The sequence below is a fragment of the Gymnoscopelus microlampas genome, assembly GCF_963454915.1.
Source record: "Gymnoscopelus microlampas genome assembly, chromosome: 12".
In the NCBI taxonomy this organism is placed as follows: Eukaryota; Metazoa; Chordata; class Actinopteri; order Myctophiformes; family Myctophidae; genus Gymnoscopelus; species Gymnoscopelus microlampas.
The window spans coordinates 41,632,480-41,658,120 of record NC_139949.1 but is presented as its reverse complement, the minus strand read 5'-3'; the positions used below and the strand labels follow the sequence as shown (position 1 = coordinate 41,658,120).

General features: G+C 42.3%; 1 protein-coding gene across 2 annotated transcripts in view; it reads left to right on the top strand.

The window, feature by feature from the left end:
* The window catches only part of ncam1a (neural cell adhesion molecule 1a), a 442,425-nt gene that overhangs the window by 341,056 nt on the left and 75,728 nt on the right, over positions 1-25,641 (top strand). For both annotated transcript variants that reach the window (XM_084073294.1, XM_084073293.1), the window contains exons 5-8: positions 3,772-3,909; positions 5,423-5,540; positions 7,941-8,101; positions 9,982-10,124. In XM_084073294.1, the coding sequence (XP_083929420.1) occupies positions 3,772-3,909; positions 5,423-5,540; positions 7,941-8,101; positions 9,982-10,124 (560 nt within the window). The remainder of the gene's footprint in view (positions 1-3,771; positions 3,910-5,422; positions 5,541-7,940; positions 8,102-9,981; positions 10,125-25,641) is intronic.

Below are 25,641 nucleotides of genomic sequence, written 5' to 3'. Positions count from 1 at the left end.
TAGCAGATCCGCAAGCTCAACACGCGGCACGAAGATTCAAACAATTCAAATAACCTCATAATATTATTATGAGGTTTCCACCCCGACAGAGACGATTATGATTCTAGCAAGAATGCAAAATTTTCGTCCAGAATGCCTGACAATAATGTAACAATAAAAACAAGATAACACAGAACGCAAGACGAAATACTAAGTTCAAAAACAGAACACAGAGTCCAATGTATAAATGAAACTAGACTTGAAATAACACGCTGTCTGTTTTAAGAACAGACTAGAATACAGACGGTAGCATTTAAATAAAAGAGAAAATAATCCCATCTCATATGGGACTAAACCCTCAAAAGAGTGTCACACTTGATGTGGGATGAAGTTTTTTTGTGTGTGTGTGTTTGCTATCGGATTTATGTCAAGTTCAAGTTCTGTGTCTCGTCTGTCTGTGGCGGGTGGGCGGGCGGATTATGCCTAAATATGGACATGACCGAGGTCAGCGTCAAATCTGCGTTGTCAGGGAGAGGGAGGGAGGGAGAGAGAGGGAGTAAGGTTATGTGTGTGCCGTCATAACAGAGCTCGCTCAGCGAGAGAGAGAGAGAGAGAGAGAGAGAGACAGACAGACAGACAGACAGAAAGAGTTATAGGGAGAGGGAGAGAGAGAGAGAGAGAGAGAGAGAGAGAGAGCCTATTTCACCCACGCATTAACCCGGCGAATGCTAGGTTACCGAAACCTGAACGCGCTGACCGATGCGCCACAAAGCGACACGTTGTCAGCACAACAACCCTGGCAACTCCACCCAAGCTGTCTTTTGCCGTTTAAATAAAAAAGACGGTTATGTCGCTTATTTATGTACAATTATATTGTCATACCAGGGACACGAATGAGCTCACATCTGCCTATAGGTTGTTTAAACACTGCTAAATACGGTAGAGGTAAATTCAGTTGCCAAAGACAGATTACAGATTACAGGGCAAGAAAAAAAGTACTGTAGATGAAGCATGATGGAAAGACATCACAGTCAAAAGCAACACCCGTAAGTTGGCAAAGAAATATACTGAGATATGCAATATACTAGACCAGTGGTTCTCAACCAGGGGTCCGGGGACCACCAGTGGTCCTTGAGGGAGTTCCAGGGGGTCCCCAGCCAAATGAATAGTTAGGAACCAAATTGACCCTTATGGGTCTGTAACTCTGAGAGTGTAACAAATGGAACCAAATGGACCCTAACGGGTCCATTTGGTTCCATTTGTACACTCTCAGAGTTAAATGAACACTAGCCTCAATCTCCAGGCTTTTATTGTTTAGTTTTGATAAAAAAATAAAAGCCTGGAGGAACGCGTCGGTGTACCCATGTATGGGAAGTGTTTTGTTTCCTCAACCAACCAGAGTGCAGTGGGCGTCGCTCGTAACGTTGTGTTAACGGGGCGGGGCTTTGACGGACAGATCGGTGAACCAATGGAGATCCGGCGCAATCTCTCCGCGCCTCTATACACCCGCCCCTCTATACCCCAAAAACAGGAGCGCTGGTGCAGCCTAAATGAACACTAATGATGATGATACAGTGTAGACTGGGACCCCCAATACACCTAAATGGTTGAGTCCCTGGCATATCTTTTCAAATGGGGGTCCGTGGGCTAATACGTGTCAATTTGGGGGTCCTTGACGCGAAAAAAAGTTGAAAACCACTGTACTAGACGATATAGAACACTGTACCCCCTCAGCGGTGGTAGCATCAGTGGTGGAAAGTAACTAAGTACATTTACTTAAGTACTGTACTTAAGTACAATTTTGAGGTATTTGTACTTTACTTGACTATTTCCAATATCCAATACTTTTACTTCTACTCCACTACATCTCAGAGGCAAATATTGTACTTTTACTCCACTACAATTATTTGGAAACTTTAGCTACTAGTTACTTTGCAGATATAAATGATTACATTAAAAAACATACATTAACCACTTTAACCCTATTTTATACATAGGATATTTGAAAATAGCCGATCTACAAGCTCACAACGCGTCGCATCGCGGCGCGTTGTGAGCTTGTAGATCTGCTAAATATTTAGTACTTTTACTTTTGATACTTTAAGTACATTTTGATGCCAATACTTTTGTACTTTTACTCAAGTAAATTTTTAATTCTGGACTTTTACTTGTGATAGAGTATTTTTATATTGCAGTATTGGTACTTTTACTTAAGTAAAGAATTTGAGTACTTTTTCCACCACTGGGTAGCATAGTGCAAGTACAAAGGAACAAAACAAGAGAGTGCACTGTAAGCCTGTCTGTACACATTACTTCACAAGAGGCATTCACAGTCATCATCATCATCATCATCTTGCTAAACTTAGAATAAACACGGAGCTGTTACAGTACAGTACGGCCTAAAGAAAACAGCAGTGTTGTGGTTTTCTTTTTGTGTATAACCTTAATCTGTCATTCATCGTATACAATTGTAAGCTCTCTGTGAACATTTCTTGCTCGACACATCTGATCCGTGTTCAGACGCACGGCGGTATTAACTGAACTGAACCTAACACTGGAGGCATGGCAGCTTTTTAACACATTGACTGCCAGGAGTTTATTCATAATGTACTCACCCCCTTGCCAGAGATTTGCGTTTTTTTTGTTGTTATTTTGTAATTTTTCATTCAAATATGAAGTCTGCCTGCGGTTTTAAACACATACGACAGATCGACCAGCAGAGAGCGGCAAATTGACACCTCGATCACTTGCTGACTCGCTCGACCCCCCTCCAAACAGGCTCAAACAGGCCATACGTCATAATAACCGGATGTGACTTTTCCGACAAGCGCCGATCGGGCTTCAGACCGTTGTGATACACAACGACGATGACTGTTAGTCACCCAGACTAAAGAAAATAGAAGTGGAGCTTCTCCGTTCGTTTTTTTATACCGTGTGAAAAAACAAGTTTTGGCCTAAAGAGCGCATTTTTCAAGCTAAAAAGCGGAAACCGGAAACGGAAAATCGCTGAAATTGCTTCCAGGTGAAGCGGACGGAGGTGAGTGGAAAAACGAAACTGATCTCGGAATGTAAATAAAACAGCGTGATCGTCTATTAACCGCGAATTAAACATTAGGACGCAGATCTGCGTCCTAGATTATTCTGGCAGCCCACGGTTTTATCTAATAGGACGCAGATATGCGTCCATGGCAGCTTATGTGTTAACCCATTAAGACCTGAAGCCGATTCTACATGTCTCCTAAATCTCAACAGTTTTTCGGAAAAAAATATAAAAAAGATATTTTCACGATTTTTCAAAAATAGCAGATATACAAGCTCATAGCGCGGCACCGAGTGCCGCGCTATGAGCTTGTATATCTGCTATTTTTGAATAGCCAAAGACATCTAAAGTGACACAGAAGCGTTCCAGGTATCAATGGGTTAAGATGCTGGCGTGTTGCGGTGTCATGTAGTTTCTATGCAAGATCTCAAGTAGAACATGACCGTCCTTTTGAGGGTTTCTTTTTTTTTTCTTCTCCCCTGCCCCACTTGCCACAAATAGCACGCTCCATTTTTAACATTTTTTTTTCTTATATTTTTCTATGACTTGGCTCGGTTTCTAAGGGGGGGGGGGGGGGGCAAACACAGCATACATCTCTCTAGACATCAAGTATTCAGCTTTCAACTCAAAGCCGCGCCTGCTCAAGGCCAAAATGAGCAATTTAAATTCTCCTCTCCTTCTTTTCTAGTGCATTGAGCTTATTTTGACCCGGGTTGTGTTCTGTCTGGGGCCTTTTCTTTTTTCTATTTCAGTCCGGTTCAGCATCATGGAGAACAACCACCTGCAGATCCGCGGAATCAAGAAGACAGACGAGGGAATGTATACCTGCGAGGCGCGCATCATCCCCAGGGGCGAAATCGATTTGAAAGACATCAAGGTCGTCGTCAACGGTGAGTGCTATGCATCTCTTTTTCCCCTACATCTCTCCCACACAACCCTGGCCTGCACCCTCTTAACCCATTGAGACCTGAAGCCGATTCTACATGTGTCCTAAATCCCAACAGTATTCTCAAAAACCTATGTTTCCATATCAGTGTTGCTCAAATGTCAAGGACTCCCAAAATTATATGTATTTTACTGCGGACCCCCATCAAAATATCTTGTTCCAGGAACCCCCCAGAAGCAAAGATTTGAGTTAAAAATGTTCGCTTTAAAAACATATATATTCAAAGATTTGCACACATTTTCACGATTTCTCAAAAATAGCAGATATACAAGCTATGAGCTTGTATATCTGCTATTTTTGAATAGCCAAAGTCTAAAATAATGCTTTTTTAGCTCAAATCTAAAAATGACACAGTTCCAGGTCTTAATGGGTTAAGCCATTAAGACCGGGAAAAAGCATCTGTCATTGTAGATTTGAACCACTTTAGCCATTATTCTATACTTTGGCTATTCAAAAAATAGCAGATCTACAAGCTATATGAGCTTGTAGATCTGCTATTTTTTGAAAAATCTTGAACATTTGTGGAAATCTTTGAATATATATATATATTTAAAGTGAACTTTGCTTCTGGGGGTCCCTAGAACTATTTTTTTTACAAATGTTCGCTTTAAAAGATATATATTCAAAGATTTGCACACATTTTCACGATTTTTCAAAAATAGCAGATATACAAGCTCACAGCGCGGCACTCGGTGCCGCGCTATGAGCTTGTAGATCTGCTATTTTTGAAGAGCCAAAGACATCTAAACCGACAGAGATGCGTTCCCAGATTCTAGTGGTTTAAGTCAGAGACTTAGCGTTCTCGCTACATATTGAAATGCAATCGAGCGAGGGGGTGGGGTGGGGGGGGGGGGGGGGGGGGGATTTAACAGAAGCTTTCTGTACACCAGCGGGTTCTCAAATTGCGGTCCGGGGACCCCCCAGAGGTCCTTTGAGGGAGTTTCAGGGGGTCCCTCCATTGCAGTGGTGAGATTCCTTCAAAGTTTATTTCAGATCCATAGTAAAAAAACAGCAAAAGTAGTAGATATACAAAACGCTGTGTTTTGAGCTTATAAAACACAAATAAGAACAAAACCATGTATCAGTTATGTCCTATAACCATGTGTTTGATGGTTTCAGTGTATTGTATTGTGTAGTGCATTGAGCTTATTCTGACCAGCGTTGCCAGATTCTGTGAGAGAAACAAGCAACCAGGTCTAGGAAAAAACAGCCCAAAAGAAGCGACTATGGGGCCACATGAGCACTTTAACATATACTATCAGCTATTTGAAAATAGCCGATCTACAAGCCCACAACGCGTCGCGATGCGACGCGTTGTGAGCTTGTACATCGGCTATTTTCAAATAAAATCTTGCGGGGAAATTATAATAATAAGTAGATCTGGCAACCCTGATTCTGACCCGGGTTTCAGCAAAAGTGTTTTAATGTCCTATAACCATGTGTTTGTATGGTTCCAGTGCTGCCCAGCATACGCACCAGGCAGTCGGAGGTGAACGCCACGGCGGACATCGGCAGCACGGCCCTGTTGGCCTGTGATGCAGATGGCTTCCCCGAACCCATGGTCACCTGGGCCCGGTAGGTGGAACTCTACTTTTTTTTTTTGTCATTGGCCCTATATCAGCGGTTCCCAATCGGGTTGGGCTGGGGCCCACGCACCTGACCACTTAACTCTCTCAGTGCCAAAACGAGAAATCCCGAGTTTTTTTTTTTAAATAAAAAAATATCATTATTATTTTTTATTTTATTTTTTGGAAAAAAAAAGTTCAGAACCCCAAGATATCATTATCTGAAGATTTGCAGCTCCATCCACTCTTTGTTTAACTTATAACTGAACTTATAGCTTCCTTCCTTCCTCCACTTTTTTTTTACTTTGAAAAAAAAAAATTTGCTGGCACAGTGTGAACATATTTTTTTATTTCATTGGCACTGAGAGAGTTAACAACGGCAGCCAATGTTAACCCATGAAAGACCTGAGGCCGATTCTACAAATGCCTTTTTTCAAATGCCTTTTTTCAAATGACTTTTTCCGTGCCAAGGACCACCCAAATTGTTATATTTGGCCATCTGAAAATGTTTTTTTAACACAGATTTGTGTTAAAAAATGCTAAATTATTCTCGATTTTTCAAAAACGTTCAAAAATCGCAGATACAAGCTTGCACCACTGCACGAAGTGCCCATGCTGTGAGCTTGTAGAGCTGCTATTTTTTAATATAGCCAACGCCAAAAATAGCCAGCAGGCAGCTCTACAAGCTCCCGACACTTGTAAATCTTGTCATCACTTGTGAAAAAAAACAACACTCTCTGTTGTCAGCCAGCCGCTGAAAATCACCACATGTTGCCGTGGAAACGTCCCACTAGCAATGCTAATGAGAATCACCGGTGACATTAAAATGATTATAAGGCCGCTGAGGAGTTCGATGGCGGGCGGCCACAGCTGTCTTTCCAGCGTGGTCGGGGGTTGGTTGACGGCCCCCGCGCGGGCGGTGTTGACGGTGCGCCCGCCCGCCCAGAGGTGCATTTGTTCAGACCTGGAGCGCAGGAGGGCGGTTCGAGACAGATGGGCGAGGGAATGGGAGAGAGCAGTGGTGGAAAGTAACTAAGTACATTTACTTAAGTACTGTATTTAGGTAACATTTTGAGGTATTTGTACTTTACTTGAGTATTTCCAATTTCCAATACTTTTACTTCTACTCCACTACATCTCAGAGGCAAATATTGTACTTTTACTCCACTACAATTATTTGAGAACTTTAGTTACTAGTTACTTTTCAGATATAAATTATTATATTATGAAACATACTTAAATAACCACTTTAGCCCTATTTTATACCTAGGCTATTTGAAAATAGCCGATCTACAAGCTCACAACGCGTCGCATCGCGACGCGTTGTGAGCTTGTAGATCTGATATTTTCAAATATATGTACTTTTACTTTTGGTACTTAAAGTATATTTTGATACCAATACTATTGTACTTTTACTCAAGTGAATTTTGAATTCCGGACTTTTACTTGTAACAGAGTACTTCTAGATTGCAGTATTGATACTTTTACTTAAGTAAAACATTTGAGTACTTTTTCCACCACTGGGAGAGAGCAGCAGGGGGAGAGGCTCTGCTTTTCCAAGGCCCACACCACGTCTGCAACCACTTTTTTTTCCCAAATGGTTTTGCCGATCCAAAGAAATCTATTATTCATCCGGGGGCCAGCGGGCCTGATTGTGAAGTCAAAAACAGAAACTGTTCCCTTCAGTTTGAGAATCATCTCGTATCATAGGGCATACTGTAGCAGTGGCGGCCATTTTGTGGTTCCACCGATCCCAAGCCCATCCTTTTGTCACATAGAGTTTTCCAAAAATATTTATAACAATTATTTAAAGCCTAGAATAACTTTAACTTCAAGGACCCCAGTTTTACATCCATTAGGCTACGGACCCCCATTTAATGGCATTTATATCTCTTGGGACCCCAATTCATATTGTAAAATCAATGTTAATTTAACCAAATGGACCCGTTAGGGTCCATTTGGTTCCATTTGTACACTCTCAGAGTTACAGACCCATAAGGGTCCATTTGGTGCCTAATCTATCATTTAGCTGGGGACCCCCTGGAACTCCCTCAAGGACCCCTGGGGGTCCCCGGACCCCACTTTGAGAACCAATGTGATAGACTATAATAAATACCCTTTGTTTTGTGGTTTTCAAATATTTTTTTTCACAGAATCAAATGTTTAATGGTCATGATGAGCTTGGATGGCTTGGCGAGGCGTTGTGAGCTTGTAGATCGGCTATTTTCACAATATGTGCCTGTTTCTGACATAACATTTGACAATTTAACCAATTTGGTATGGAAAAAGGTCTTAAAAGTCATTCAATTGTAACTATAGAAATGTGAAGATACCCTTTACACACTCATACATGTATGTTGGTTTGTTTACTGTTGAGTGAATACAAAAGTATAACAAAAATAATCCACAGCAATAACGTGGTCCTTGAGTCGGACGACAAGTACAGCCTGAACGAAGACGGCTCCGAGCTGATCATAAAAGACGTCAGGAAAGTCGACGAAGGCGATTACAACTGCATCGCCAAGAACAAGGCCGGAGAGAAGGCCGGCGAAGTCAGCCTCAACGTGTTTGGTAAGAGAATTGACTGTATTATTCCATTACTGTTTAGCTATACCAGGAGAGAAGGAGAAGCGTGTTTTTGTGGCGTTTGTTGTTGTTGGCCTTTCCCTGCTGTTATGGACGCGCACTGAATACGTTATCTAATGGTTGAGCACAAGGTTATGCAGCGCTAAGCACGCCGTTTTAACCCATTGAGACCTGAAGCCGATTCTACATGTCTCCTAAATCTCAGTATTCTGAAAAGAGTATGTTGAGTATCAGTGGTGCTCAATCTTTTTCATGTCAAGGACCCCCAAAATTATATGTATTTGGCCGCGGACCCCCATCAAAATATTTTGTTCCAGGGACCCCCCAGAAGCAAAGATTTGAGTTAAAAATGTTTGCTTTAAAAATATATATATTCAGAAGATTTGCACACATTTTCACGATTTTTCAAAAATAGCAGATCTACAAGCTTGTGCCGCGCTACGAGCTTGTATATCTGCTATTTTTGAATAGCCCAAAGTGTAAAATAATGCTTTTTAGCTGAAATCTAAAAATGACACAGTTCCAGGTCTCAATGGGTTAAACAGAAGCTTGAGGGTTGTTTTTTTTAACCACCTGAGTCCTATATCCTTCATTGTACGACAAATAGCAACAATAGCAGGGTTTTTTTATGCGTTTATTTATTCATTTATTTATTTATTCATTCGCTCATTTCAAAACATGGACGGCAGGGTTTAACCCTGGTTATACAGTACATTTTTACCAGTTGTAAATTGATGTGAGAATTGGTCTCTTAACAATATTGCTACCAATAGGGGTCAATTGTTTTCTGCAAAAAAATGGTAACAATATAGTTTTTGTTTTTTGTCTTTGCGTGACCCCATTGACCTCCACTTGCATCACAAACAAATGGTAATAGGTGTTGAGATCCCAGTTTCTTGCAAACAAACAACACGTGGTAGCCATCCTAAGTAGCCTACCGTAATAAGACCCCACCAAGGTTTCATTATTGTTACATCAGACATTGTAGCAGCGTTATAAAACACATACCGTATGTACAAGAACAGGGAAAACTAGAAAATGTGCTCCTCGGAGCACAGGTCTCCGCCAGTAGTGTTCCTGATTAATCCTGTCTTACCTCACTTCAAAAGAAATGATCTTTTGAAGTGACTCACCTATTTATAGGTCTCTATTTCATCATGCGTCTCGCTAGCCAATCAAAGCACACCCTTTCAACATATTGTCACGTGTCACGCGAAGCTTGACCAATGTTAGCTTGGTGGACACACGGAAGGACGAGAACGAAAGCATAGTCTGTCCTGGCGGAGACAATTAGAAGTAGGGCGTTAATTTACGAGAAAAAAAAAGAAAAAAAAACAGAAAGCGACAATCAGTGGTGTAAAAAGTACTCTGATATTTTACTTAAGTAAAAGTATCTATACGGCAATATACAAATACTCCGTTACAAGTGAAAGTCCGCAAATAAAAATTGACTTGAGTAAAAGTATAATATTATTGGTATCAAAATGTACTTAAAGTAAAAGTGCTAAAATGTTTGAAAATAGCAGTTCTGCAAGCTCACAACGCGTCGCGACGCGACGCGCTGTGAGCTTGTAGATCTGCTATTTTCAAATAGCGTGAGTATAAACTAGGGCTAAAGTGGTCAATGTATGTTTTATAATATAATAATTGATAATTGCAAAGTAACCAGTTACTCAAATTTTCTAATAATTGTAGTGGAGTAAAAAGTACAATATTTGCCTCTGATGAGATGTAGTGGAGTAGGAAGTAAAAGTACTGACAATTGGACAGACAAAATTGACCTTAAGTACAGTACTTGAGTACATGTACTTTAGTTACTTTACACCACTGGCTGATGATTCATGTTTTGTGTTGTTGTTGTCCAGTTCAACCCAAGATAACGTACCTGAACAACCAGACGGCGTCAGAGCTGGAGGAGCAGGTGACCCTGACGTGTGAGGCTTCAGGAGACCCCACGCCCAGCATCACCTGGACCTCCGGACGGAGGGTCTTCACCGAAGGAGAACAGGTATATACTGAGCCGTTTGACACTATGGTGCTCTCTGCCTCTTGTTCTATGTGACCTCCATCTCTGGTACTTTGAAGAAAAGTAAAACCTTTTATTTTTCCTTTAATCTTCTTAGAATTGTATTGTTTATTGTCACTTCACAGGTTTAGATAATTGGGTGAAATGTTTTCTTTCGTTTACTCTGCACCACCTCTCATCAGCGAAAATAGCCAATCTACAGGCTATCATGGTAGAAAGAGGACGCAAAGGTTACTGTTGTTGCTTACAGTACAAACAGTTAACAATGTCCTTTGTTTGTTATAATTATCATAATGTTATTTAACAAGGGAACCAGGAGACCTGGTACTGCCAGACCCCTAATGGTTGACTACGTCACAAAAAGCCTTAAAAAAGCCTTATTTATTTATGCCCATGTATGGACTTTTATAAGCCTTCACATGACGTGTCAGCCTGTGTATGCCCATGTATGGACAAAAGGGGGACAGACCTTTATGGCTGGGGCCTAAGGGAAAAGGGGGCATGCCCATGTATGGAGAAAACAGGTACAAATCCTCATGTAGGCCCAACCTCCTGGGTCTGGCAATAAGGTAGTCAGTAGCCTCACTTTTTAAAGAACCCACTTTTTAAAAAAAAAAGCCTTTGTACATCCTCCTAATTTGCACTACTGTATATCCACACTCTACACTCAGTATGGCGACACAGGGTATCTTCACGGCTTTCATTTCCGTGTGACTCACCGTTCTCATTTGAAGCTCCGTATTTCTTTCATGTTGAATGTACTAATGCAACCGTTTGCGTCTCAAAACAACCCTGAGTCGAGATGTTTATGCAATATATGCTGCTTATACGGTATATACTGTATAGAAATATATAAATATAGGACACACACACACACACACACACTGTATGTATGTAAAGTAAAACATGATTGCAGAGTTCCTTTGGCTCCTTCTGTGATTTGGGTTTTCAAAACACTATATTTGATGCTGCAGGACAAACTCTCTCCCGTGCTCGCTTTCCCACACACACACACACACACACACACACACACACACACACACACACACACACACACACACACACACACACACACACACACACACACACACACACACACACACACACACACACACACACACCAGCTTTCTGACTAATCATTAGCACTTGGAGAGGCTGGAAACCGTTCTCTGGGGAATCGGAGTTTGAAGTGAAAGTGAGTTTTGCACTTAAGGCAAAAAGGTTGAGGGAGAAAAAAAAGAAAGCCAACAATTTATCTCAGATGAAAGTTTAACCATTTGAACAGGGACGTGCACAGATAGACTCTAGGTGGTCTAGAGCACCTGCCCTTTGCCCTCTTGACCAGAAGTGCCTTTTTGAAAAAAAGGGCACTTTTTTTTCTCCAGTTTACAGCAGGGGTCTTCAACAGGGGGTCCGGGACCCCTAGGGGGTCCTCAGAGTTACTACAGGGGGTCCGCCAAATCTTTATGTGATATGATTTTTCTTTTTACCATAACCACTCGAAACCTAGCATCCCTTTTCTGAGGAGAACTTTAGTCAAAAATAGCATATATTTTTGGCAAAGAGGTATAGGTGTAGAGGGAAAAAAGAGCAGACCAACTAAACAAAAAAAAGTATAATTTACTTGAGCTCCTGCCCCTCAAAATGTCTGTGCACGCTACTGATTTGGCTCAAGTGTGTGTGTGGGGTGGATACGCCGATTTGTACAGTATGATTGAATTTGTGTTTATTATGTACTTGTACAGTGGGTGACCATTGACTTTGTCGTTTTTTTTCATTCTTCTCATGCGTTTCATGCAGGGCATGTATGATTTCCACTCTGTGCCACTAGGGGCAGCAGCGGTCTACTGCCTACAGCTGCCTACAGCCCACAGCAGACAGCAAGAATATATTTGTTACTAGTATACTGTATATCCTCTCCAAACTGTACATACATTACTTTACACTTTTGTATTATGTTTTGACACTTGCTTTGGAAAATGTAAACGTATGTTTTATCATGCCAATAGCTCATTTGAATAGCAAAATTGTTTGTTTTGGGGTTTTTAGGCACTGTTTTTCCTAGAAAGACAGAGAAAGATCCTGTCTGTTGCTTACAGTACAAGATGTGACATTTATATTAAGCAAAATATTAAGCAAATAAAGTTAGATAGCATGATGCTGAGCTTAACATTAGTTTAATTTTAACGTCTTAATTGATAAAACGAGACGGGAAAATAAACGTATTTTTTTCTCTTGCCAATAGCTCATTTGAATTGACAAATTGTATTTCTGTGGTGGTGGTTCAGTGGCACTATATATATATATATATATATATTTAATATATACTGGGGTCATACGTTCTGTGCTTTCTGTGTGTGCACTTATGCCGTGTGTCTCTTTCTTTGAGCGGGGGGGGGGGGGGGTCTATCAAGGCAGGCTATTTGTTCAGATGCAATTTCAGCGTGGCTATTAAACAGGCAAAAAAATCTGATCTACAAGCCCACAAAGAGTCGCGATGCAACTCTATTTTCTAACATTTTAGTCTATTTTTGGCAGAGAGAGAGAGAGAGAGAGAGAGAGAGAGAGAGAGAGAGAGAGAGAGAGAGAGAGAGAGAGAGAGAGAGAGAGAGACACACACACACAGAGAGAGACACACACAGAGAGAGAGAGAGAGAAATTAATATAATATAGGCCTACTATATATACTTTACTCGTAACAGAGTAGGCTACTTCTACATTGCAGTATTGATATTTTTACTTAAGTAAACTGCAAACCAAAAAACTCTTCAACGACATGTGCTCCTTGTCCAGTCTATTCATCGCTAAACCGGTTATGTTAATTATCTCTCTCTCTCTATACAAAGACAAAGTCTCTTTTATCCAGATGCGCTCTCTCTCTCTGTCTCTCTGTACAAAGACAAGGTCTCTCTCTGAGAGAGAGAGAGAGAGAGAGAGAGAGAGAGAGAGAGAGAGAGAGAGAGATGCATCAAAGTAGGGGTTCTCAATCTTTTTCAGGCCATGACCCCCCAAAATAACCATATTGGGGACCCCCATTTTGCGTGTGCGGCTTTCATCATCAATTTAAAAATAAAGATGATCGGATCATCTGTGAAGCATTTTCATATACGCTGCTGTCTCGTTAAAACCAGCTGCGGGTGAATATTATCCAACACATCACCACGGTTAACGCTACGTTCATGTTTACTGCATTACATTTGTAACAACAGCATAATATTGGGTTGTGCAGGTGAGATTTCGAAAAATCTTCAGTGAATGCTTTTAGGGACTATGCCTAGGCCTACATAGAATGTGGAGGGAGAAGGGTACCAGCTGCACTTGTACCCCTTATTAACTGTAATATGCTCATTCCATGCAGCTCGGCAGAATGCGTGTGGCATGCACGTGCACACATAGACATCAAAGGGGGCTTGAGCCCCTGCCCTTTTGTCTGTCGGTAAAAAGTGCCCTTGTCTCCTCTGACTGTAAACTGTAGAAACCCCTGCGTGCGCCCGTTGGCCTCGCACCTGCAGTAAAGCTTACTTAATTGAGCCCCGTGCCGTGCAGTGCTCGCGCAGAATTATAGTTGATTTACAAGCTCACAACGCGTCGCAACGCCAGGCATTGTGAGCTTGTTGATCGGCTATTTTTTGTGTGCGCGATACCGCCCGGCAAACGAAGTATATTATACACTATCGAAACCTAACTGAGGGCACAACTGAACGCAGTGAATGCACGCAGAACACGGACCAATTGTTTGAGACAGATTAGGTATGTATGGACAAAAAAAAAATATATATAGCTGTTAATTTGAAATTACTTGTCAAGCAGGAGCCTATATATATCTCTCTCTCGCTCTCTCTCTCTGTGTCAGCAGCAGTGGTGGGAAAAGTACTCAATTTCTTTACTTAAGTAAAAGTACTCATTATACAGAAGAATAAGTGGCGTCGTTAGGCGGGGGCTTCGGTGGCTATAGCCACCAATGTTTTATCCAAAGCCACACAATAAAAAAAATTATTTAAAAAAGTTTTTTTTTATATTTTTTTTATTATATATCTATAACCCTAACCCTAACCCTAAAACCGAAATAAAGTAACAAAAAACGGGTAAAAAAGTACCCGAATCCGACGAATATCCGCAAAATTTTGCGCAGGGGGGACACATGCATGTGCCCTTTTGAAATTCCAGCCCCTGCCTCTCCAAATCTCTCTGCACGTCTCTGCGTGTGCGGCTTTAGTTTGATGAACATTGAACCTCATAATAACATCACTCCGTTCGCGACTACATACAGAACGTGTGTCGGCTCTGATGTTTATTAGACATATGGACCTCCGCTCAGGTCCTGGAATCCAGAGCCTTATGTCAAGACTTGGCTGCGAGCACATCGCACGGCAGAAAGCACAAAAACCAAAGTGGCACAGCCTGTCATGTCAGATAACCCCGACCCACTTTGGCAGTTTTTATAAGACAGGGGTTATTGGCGTCTTTTTGGTTTGTTTTATTTTATTTCCTCGTTTATACTTATTTCCTCCTCAATATTGTTTAAGAATTAATGTGCTATCCATGACATGCTGTCACCAGTTTACCAGTTCACTGTCTGTTATTTAATGATGATCGAATATTGGCTAAATGTTTACAATTTCTTCTGTCCAAACAATGAAAAGCACTAAGAAAAGGCAAGTGAGTCTCTCTTTAATTAAGCATGATGAGCCATGTGTTTTCCACAAAACAATTGAATATCATTGAATATAATTGCACCCTTGTCATACTACTATGTTATTAGCTTTCAGTAGGCCACCACAGGCACAGACAGTGCGTTTTAGCGCAGCGCGGCCTGGCGCAGCGCGGCGGAGTGGTTGCGTGCGGGGGGTCGGGGGGCTTTCGTGGGAGGGGGGGACGGGTGGATCAGAGCTTAACCCTAAAACCGAAATAAAGTAACAAAAAAAAAACTCCAATCCGCTCAAGAACCTTGCTCCCCCACTTCCAAAATTAGCACTAGCCTACAACACTGGCCCAGTCTCTTGCCAAACCGGTTATGTTAATGATTATTCCAAATAAGCCAAGTGAGGAACTCTGCTATCAGGTTCCCCCTCCCCCCTACAGTACCTCTGTAGGCCTATCTCTTCTATCAAAGTATTTGTTCAGATACAAATTCAGAGCGGCCAATTTTGATATTTTTAATGCGCCTACATGAAGTTAGAGGGATGGGCAGAAATGGTGTAGGCCAGTGGTTTTCAACCTTATTGGCCAGTGGTTTTCAACCTTATTCCCATCAAGGACCCCCAAATTGACACATATTAGCCCAGGGACCCCCATTTGAAAAGATATGCCAGGGACTCAACCATTTAGATTTCTTGGGCGTCCCAATCTACACTGTATCATCATCATCAGTGTTCATTTAACTCTGAGAGTGTACAAATGGAACCAAATGGACCCTGACGGGTCCATTTGGTTCCATTTGTACATTAAGAGTTACAGACACATAAGGGTCAATTTGGTTGCTAACTATTAATTTGGCTGGGGACCCCCTGGAACCCCCTCAAGGACCACTGGTGGTCCCCGGACCACTGGTTGAAAACCTCTGGTGTAGGCTATTTTCAACTGTTAATGGGTTTTTCTTTCTTCACAAATTAATTCTACTTTGTTGTACAACAGTGTCCCATAAAAGTAGCGAAAATAGCCGATCTACAAGCTCACAAAGTGTTGCATCATGATTTGAATTCCGACTGAAAACGCCACCCTTGCGTCTCCGTGTGTACAACCAAATACGCATCTTTCCTGCACCGATGACGCTTGGGGCTTTTACAGCGCTGCTCCTACACTACCACCGTCAGCAACAAGTGGACATGGAGTAAATGTACTTAGTTACTTTCCGCTTAGTTACTTTCACGTGCATATAAATGAGCCACGCGGTCTTATAAGAATGAAAACAAACGCCTCGCTGTTGGCCATGGATCACATGACGGTCGTCTGTTACGGTCATGGATGAACTCAAAATGTTACTTGAGTTCAATCAAAGTAAAAGTGCAAAAGTATTGGCAAATAAATGTTTGATAATAGCTGATCTACAAGCTCACAATGCGTCGCAATGCATTGTGAGCTTGTAGATCGGCCATTTTCAAATAGACTATATGAAATAGGGCAAATAATGTATGTTTTATAATGTAATGATTTATATCTGCAAAGTAACTAGTAACTAAAGCGTTCAAATAATGGTAGTGGAGTAAAAGTACAATATTTTCCTCTGAGATGTAGTGGAGTAGAAGTAAAAGTAAAAATAGCAGGTCAGCATGCTAATAGCGTGAGATTCGAACCCGGGTCGTAAAATCGCCGGACATCAGTTTTAACCGCTACACTAACTGGATTATTTCATTTATGGACGAAAGAGGTAGAATACTACTATACAGAAATTGATGCGAGAAAAAAACAACATATAAGACGTCTGTCTGTCTGTCTGTCTGTCTCTCCACGGACTTTTGAGACAGACAGACAGACAGACAGACAGACAGACAGACAGACAGACAGACAGACAGACAGACAGACAGACAGACAGACAGACAGACAGACAGAAACCAATGTGTGTCTGAACATTTCTAAAATGACAGAGATGCGTTCCTGACTGCCCGACGCTGAACAGAAAACCCAATTTAAACGCTCTAAGCACACGTAATTATTGCTAGTTATTATTATTATTATTAATAATAATAAAAGACATCTATCTGTCTGTCTGTCTGTCTGTCTGTCTGTCTGTCTGTCTGTCTGTCTGTCTGTCTGTCTGGCTGTCTGTCTGGCTGTCTGTCTGTCACAAAAAAAGTGACTCCAAAGCGGCACCTTGTGGTAGTATTTGGAACTTAAATTTACTGCAAAGCGGGTGAGGCAAATGAGTGAAGTGATACTCTTATGAAAAGCGACAAAGTCAATGGTCACCCACTGTATATTATAAGTATAATGCATGTCAGAAAAAAAAAGAATATTAGGAATCGGGAATCGGAATCGTTAGGAACCAGAATCGTCAAGAGGTAAGGAATCGAAACCGTTAAAATCCTAACGAGTCCCAACCCTAATTGTGAGCTTGTAGATTGGCTATTTTTTGGCAAAACACATTTGGTGTAGACGGGGGGTAAAAAGTGGTTCAAGTACAGTTGCAACTCAGGTCCGTTTTGCTAAGACTAGAGGATTTAAGTGGTTAACCCATTGAGACCTGAAGCTGATTCTACATGTCTCCTAAATCTCAACAGTATTCTGAAAAACATATTCTATATCAGTGGTGCTCAATTTTTTTTCATGTCAAAATGATATGTATTTGGCCACCGACCCCCATCAAAATATTTTGTTCCAGGGACCCCCCAGAAGAAAAGATTTGAGTTAAAAATGTTCTCTTTAAAAAAATACATATTCAAAGATTTGCACACATTTTCACGATTTTAGCAGATCTACAAGCTCGTAGCGCGGCACTCGGTGCCGCGCTATGAGCTTGTAGATCTGCTATGTTAGAATAGCCCAAAATGTAAAATAATGCTTTTTTAGCTCAAATCTAAAAATGACACAGTTCCAGGTCTTAAGTGGTTAAGGGACAAGAGTCGTCGTAATCAACGCAGCGCTCACGTCACTCGCAGTGCAGCTGCTGTGATTTCCCAGGTGTCCCATCGAGAGATCACCTTCAGTCCTCCTCCATCAGATCACACACCAAATTATAGCTGCTGCTGCTCTCATGGTGCTGCTTGAACATCAAACTGAAGCACATAAGTGTGGATGCCGCTGTGCACCCAGTGGTGGTGGGAAGAAGTACTCCCGATATTTTAAGTAAAGGTAGGGTAAGTGATATTTTTTGGTTAAAACAAAAAGTATTTTGTTAAAAGGTTAAAGCACTATATTCTGATAGTAATCATTGCTATAGAGTGTTTGTTCAGTAACAGGAGTCTCCCCGTCTCTCCAGCTCTTTAATAAACAGAAAATACATTTTCCGGTAGGTGTCAAAATCTCAGCCAATCAGGAGAAAGTACCCATTTTTAAGCTTAATTTGTATAGTGTTCCAGTTCCAAATTTGCCTGCTCATTTCTTAGTGTCATCACTTCCAATTTCACTTGTTTAATCTATATCCAGATTGAGTTCTCTGTCCTGATTGGATAAAACTAGAAGCTCGCCCCCGCTACGCGGGGGCTCGCGTCTAGCCCGCGGCCACGCCCACGTAGCGCCCGCGGCCACTTGGCAACTCATATAAGTGGCGTAGCGTCATGAGGGTCAGTGGGGCCGTGGCTCGGTCAGTGAAGACCCTGTAGTGCGGATGATATGTGGCATAGAGGGGCAGATTGTAAATCCCCAGAGGAAACATCCGTGGGGTACCATTGGTTCAGCGATGTGTGCGGTCGCCCTGCGGCCCCTCCTCCTCCACCAATGTGCAGTATTGAGAGCCCTGACGTCACAACAATTGGAGCGATGGGCACTGCACTGTGGTTGGTTAGGGTACACCTAGGGCCCAGGTAGAACCCAGTTAAAGCCTGCATGGGCAAACCCAGGTAGGACCCGCCTTGGTCCCACATAAACATGGGTAGTTGGGGCCCACCTAAGGGCCAGGTAGAAGCTACTTATAGCCTGCATGGGCATCGCAGTTGGGACTGACGTGGATGCCGCTGACATTGCTGACATGGGGTCCATATGGTTTAGCCCACCTTGAAACCATATGGGAACTACGCTGGCATGCTGGCTGTAATGCAAACGCTGCATCATACCTGCAGTGTGTAGTTTGATGTTGTGTGTGTAGCAGATATACCTGCAGTGTGTAGATCAATATCCATATGAAAGTCAATGCCCAGCAGTTTTTTTTTTCCCCAGCAGAGTTTCTAGTGTCTCTGTGTCTCTCTGGAAGAGGTTGCACATGAACTCTGCAGCCGCACTGAGGCGCTCCAACACAAACACTCTGACATTAAGCTGCTTCACACAACAAACATCAGCACGACGCTGCTGTTTGTCCAAAAGACACAATATCTCCTCTCCCACCGACGTCATGTGTTCATTTATCGACAGCCGTACAGACTCCTTTTGACACATTTTACCTCGTTTATCCAGCTCTCACTGACTCATCGGGCTGTTATTTTGCTGCGATCAAGTCAACGATGTGAGAGATTAGCTATCACAGACGGACGGACAGGGGGTGAAACATAGTCTTGCGCCATGCCTTTCGGCCTGGCGGAGACAATGAAAAAAGGAAAGTAAAGGAAATGAGCATTTCTGCAACAAAAGTAGTCAACAAACTATACTATGAAAACATGGGCCACATTGTCAAAGAATGTAAGAAAGAGGCAGTCATGTAGAAAATAGCCGATCTACAAGCTTACAGCCTCTCAACGTGAGGCGTTTTGAGCTTGTAGATCGGCTCTTTTCACAATATGTACTTGTGGAACGGAGTCAAACAGAATGGGGGGGTCCCCAGATCAAGTACGTTTATTTGGGGGGGGGTGGGGGGGGGCGTGAAAGGGTTGATAAGCACTGCTGTAATCGGAGCGAAATTATCTGAAATTACTACATGACCATAATGCAGCCTAACATGCGTTGCACGGGGCGGTCCTGCCATTACGTTAGTTACTGTAGTTGCTGTGGAGCTATATAGTTCTCCAGAAGACACACACAAACATACACCATCTACAATGGACTAACTGAGCAGCAATATTGACATTCACCACACGAACGTGCATTGTTGACAAAGTGATTGCACAGCCGCTGCAGGCATGACAAGCACGTTAGCGTTAGCGACATGGCAGCTATCACAGCGCCCTGTCCGTCGTCGCTGGGACTGACTGTCATGGCTACAGCAGTAACAGCAAGCTGTCTGCGATGCCATTGTCTGGAGACTGCTCTTAGCGTGACACGACCAATGAGAGTGAGCGCTGTAGTTGTTGCTAAGATACGGTGGCGTCTCTGCCCCATAGCTTGTAGATCTCTCACGCATGATTGGCGTAGGCTGCGTTGCCAGGTCTGACTGTTTGTATAAGCGATTTTGGGCTTATTTGGGTGCACTTTTGGGCTCGTTTCCATAGACCACGGCAGCGCTTATTTCTTTCCCGTGACCGATGTGGCAAAAAAAGTGCAAAACGAACCATCCGGAAGTAAATTGCGAGATGAAATATATAGCAGTTTTTGATTATTAGAGAAGGAGACACATGTGAAGGTTGAAAATGAAAGGTAGTAGATTATATAGTTTTTCATGAGGGATTTTTGTAGCAAGTTGTGAGAGAATTGGGCCACTCCTGTGGGCGGGGGGCTGATTAGAACCATTGGGGTTTGAAAGGAGACGCTCTCTGTTTGAGTGGAAAGATATTAAATGAAACTGAAACTGAAACGAAAATGCATTTTCTGTTTTATAAAGAGCTGGAGAGACAAGGAGACTCCTAATACTGAACAAACACTCAAACAAACACTATAGCAATGAGTACAATCAGAATATAGAGCTATTTAACACTTATTTTAACCAAAGAAAATCACTTACCCTACCTTTAAGTAAGAGTAGCAATTCCACAAGGTAGAAATACTCTGTTTACAAGTAGAAGGCTTACATTCAAAGTTTTACTCGAGTAAGAGCGGAAAAGTATTGGTATCAAAATATACAGTACTGACTACCAAACATAAAAGTTAGCTACTCGTAATGCAGAATGACTCGTTTCGCTTTCTTTTCCTTCTTTTAAAAAATACTATAGCAGATCTACAAACTCACAATGCAATGGAATTGATTGATTGATTGAATATTTTAATTAGACAAAATCAAAAATGTAAACAGCACAATTACATTTATAATACTTTGTCTAAAAGGTCCGTCCAAATTCAATTCAATCTTTATTTCAGACCTAGGAAGATCCATATCACAATAATACAACACCACACAATAAAAACAGGGAAAAAAAGGGGAAAAAAACTGCAAATAGCCCACATTGTTCAGTTTCTGACATACAGACATGTGCGCCAATGGTTCCACAGTCTAGAGGTGAACCTGACAGAACTGCGTGTTGGGTCCGTTATGACAGCGATTATGTCATTTACTGACTCAGATGCTCTACACCAGTGGTTCTCAAACTTTTTCATGTGAAGGACCCCCAAATTGACACTTATTACCCCACGGACCCCCATTTGAAAAAATAAGCCAGGGACCCCAATAAGAGAAGGTTTTCACGGCTCTCTAGCAGTGATTCTCAACCATTTTAATTTCAAGGACCCTCAGTTTAACATGCATTAGGCTACGGACCCCCATTTAATGGCATTTATACCTCTGGGACCCCAATTCATATTGTAAAATCAATGTTAATTTAACTCTCAGAGTTACAGACACATAAGGGTCCATTTGGTTCCTGTCCATCCTTTAGCTGGGGACCCCCTGGAACCCCCTCAAGTACCCCTGGGGGTCCCCGGACCCCACTTTGAGAACCAATGCTCTACACATAAACCTATACATAAGGTTGCGTAGCACAGCAGCACAGGTGGGTACCCCCCAACACTAACAAACATCTGGCTTGCACTGGAGCTTCTTGGAGCTCTCAGCAGCAGCCTCATGCAGTCATTATAGGCCACTGTAAGGCGTCTGATGCTACCTTGCCTGTAGCGACTCCAAAGGTGGGCAGTATACAGTGGTGTACAGAAGGATCTAAACAGAGAGATCTTCACAGGTACAGAGCACATGCTAAATTTGCGACACAGCATGTTTGCTTGGGCATACAGCAGCAAAAAAAGTCATTGCGGTCTTGTTTCCATTGGGGTCCTTGGTATTCAATTCATAGATATATACTGTATAGTAGCATTATAGCATAATATAGGAATGCATTGTGAGGTTTTAGTTCTGCTATTTTCAAATACACAAACCATGAAATTGGGCTGAGGCGGTTAATGTATGTTTTGTAATAATCCCGATCTGCAAAGTAACCATAACTGCTGTTATCAAGCAACGTAGTGGCGTAAAAGCAAGTAAGTACAGTAAAGGCTACCTCAGAATTGTACTTGTACAGTACAGCAGTGGTTCTCAAACTTTTTCATGTCAAGGACCCCCTAATTGACACGTATTAGCCCGCGGACCCCCATTTGAAAAGATAAGCCAGGGACCCCCCATAAGAGAAGGTTTTCACGGCTCTCTAGCAGTGATTCTCAACCATTTTAATTTCAAGGACCCCCAGTTTGACATGCATTAGCCTACGGACCCCCATTTAATGGCATTTTTATCTCTGGGACCCCAATTCATATTGTAAATCAATCAATGTTAATTTAACTCTGAGAGTGTACAAATGGAACCAAATGGACCCGTTAGGGTCCATTTGGTTCCATTTGTACACTCTCAGAGTTACAGACCCATAAGGGCCCATTTGGTTCCTATCCATCATTTAGCTGGGGACCCCCTGGAACCCCTTCAAGTACCCCTGGGGGTCCCCGGACCCCACTTTGAGAACCGATGCAGTACAGTACTCGAGTAAATGTACTCAGTTACTTTGCACCACTGTTTGTGTGCACATAAGAGTGGCGCCGTAGCAGGGTTATGCGTCTTTGTCACGCTCCGCTTTAAACAGCCATTTCCTCCTTCATATCCTCCAGGGACCTTTTGAAGATAACGGCCCAGCTTAGAGCTCCAGGTTGTTTGTCTTCTTTTGCCGAACGCTCTCCTCATGCTCCGGCTTAACCCGTTAAGACCGGGAACGCAAAAATAGCAGATATACAAGCTCATAGTGAGCTTATGGATCTGCTATTTTTTTTTTTTTTTATCTTGAAAATGTGTGCAAATCTTTGAATACGTATTTTTTAAAGCCAACATTTTTAAGCTCAAATCTTCTGCTTCTGGGGATTCTACAAATGTCTTCTAAATCCTAACCGTTTTTTTTTTTAAACTTATGTTGCTATAATCAGTTGCTCTCAAACATTTTCATGTCAAGGACCCCCCAAAATGATATGCATTTGGCCGCGGACCCCCATCTCAAAATATTTTGTTTCAGGGACCCCCCCACAGAAGCAAAGATTTGAGTTAAAAATGTATATATAATATTCAAAGATTTGCACACATTTTCACGATTTTTTTCTCCAAAAATAGCAGATATACAAGCTCATAGCGCGGCACTCGGTACCGCGCTATGAGCTTGTATATCTGCTATTTTTGAATAGCCCAAAGAAATCTTGAAAATGACACACAGATGCGTTCCCGTTCTTAATGGGTTAAAGACTTGTTCAATCTCGACGTCGTTGTTGTTGTTGTTGTTACTGTAGCCCCAGCAGCTCCTGATAGAGAATCGATTGTATTATTTTTGTGTGTGTGTGTGTGCGCTTCTTATCCGGGGCCATTAAAATAGCATCGTTTTTGCAACAAAAAAAAAACATCGGATCTGACAGCATGCGACGCGTGCGCGCACGTGAAAATAATACCGCGGATAAGACGGGATTAGTCACTTGACTTCAGAGGGGTAATTTTAATGCTGCAAATGCAGTCCACGCCGGCATTACGCATTACCTTAATACGCTCATAATTACCCTCCTGCCTCAAAGGCAGGCCTGGGATCAAGACTACCACTCCCTCTATTTGCATTTTTTCACAAAGTGCCGAAAAAGTCAATTAAACCGTGTTTTTTGGATATTCAAACCGAGTTGTCGAAACGCGATCGACAAATAGGTGTGTGTGTGTGTGTGTGTGTGTGTGTGTGTGTGTGTGTGTGTGTGTGTGTGTGTGTCTGTGGAATAATGCCACTTGTGCTCAACCTGTGGGTTTGGGGACCACAAGGGGTCCCTCACGGGTCTGTAACTCTGAGAGTGTGCAAATGGAACCAAATGGACCCTTACGGGTCCATTTGGTTCCATTTGCACACTCTCAGAGTTAACGTTTTTTACGCTGGGGTCGCAGAAATAAAACATTGTATCAAATGGGGCGTCCGTGGTCTTTAATGCCGGGGTTTCTCAAAGTGGGGTCCGGGGGACCCCCAGGGGTCCCTGGAGAGGGTCTCAAACTCAGTTTAACCACTTTAACCCTCTATATACAGTACATCGACCTTTTGAAAATAGCCGATCTACAAGCTCACAACACGTCGCATCAAAATCCTGAAACATCTTGTATGGGGGGGGCGAGGTCCCTGGCACAACATATTTTCAGATGGAGGGGGGGGGGGGGGTGCGGGCAAATACATATTAATTTGGGGGTCCTTGTCATGAAAAGGGTTGAGAACCACTGCCCTAATGCATAATATCAAACTGGGGGCCCTTCAAATGGAAAAAGGGTTGAGAATCACTGCGCTATATCATAGACTGTAAAAAATGAATGGACAAAGCCACTCCCCTGCTTTCTACAGACCGAAAATGAAGCCGATAGTTCAGGAACTCAAACGCTATTGGTTGAGACCAGACATGTGACCAGGGAACCGGAAAACAACCCCCAAAGAATGCTATTGGTTGGGTAGCTTGTCAATCAAGAGCGGGGCGGGGAATGAATGCTATTGGTTGTGTAGGTTGTCAATCAAATCATCCCGCCCCTCCTGGAGCATAGCCTACTTTATCGTCAATTATAGAATAAATGGGACCATAATTTAGCAAAACGCATATCATGATGATTGAAAGGAGACTTTAAACTAGCGACTGGAAGCATATAGAATTTATGACAATTTTTATTACGGTAAGAAAATCTAGTCTAAAGTTTGTCAAAAAACCCATTCACTTGGGTTAAAATAAATTCTTTCTGACACTGCAGGTCTGTGCAGGGTAAAACAGTGCCACACTCTGGCCATTCATAAGCTTCCGTGTTGGGCTCATCGTAAATATCCAAGCCTTGGCCCTTGTGCTATAGACCCCTTAACAGACGACGTCATACTGGCTGCGTGCAGCCAGTATGCGCGCAACGAAACCCATTATATCAGGTCTCGTTAGGACGCGTCTCACTAGCCAACACACACAAGAGGGGGTTGGGGTGTGCTGAAACCAGTGCACCCCGAAACAGGTTGGGAATTGATTGCGTGAAACAATCACCTGTGCGTCCAGGCTCAATGTTAGTAAACAAATAATTGGTCTATATCATGCTATTCTTGAAGGCACCTTCAGATTAGGTGCTTCTCTTGAGACACCGGGGGGAGTGGTGTGGGGAGCCACGCTCACGCTGGCCTACTTTGTTTCACATGTTCCCTGCAGTAGCGCGTGGAAGTAGGTGAGATAGAAGGAGTACTGTATGTTAAAGGTGAGGCAAGTGATATTCTAACTTAAAGGGACAGTTCACAAACCAGGCAGGTGACAGGTGTGTGTGTGTGAGTAATCAAGGAGTCCTTGCGAAGAAGTGAAACTCTAAGCAAAAATGCTCAGAATACTTCCAGCTCGTCTGAAATATAATGAATGAAATGTATGGATATAGTGTTGTCAAACGATACGAGCTCAGAGGTATGAGGAATCCATGGCTCTGATCATTCTTTCTTTTTTTTATATAACGGTGGGGATATAGTTTTATCCCTGCTTCTGGTCAGACTGAATTAAATACAGCCAATTCCTTTTTCGGAAACCTGGAAGGTCTGATATGTTTGACACAATTGAA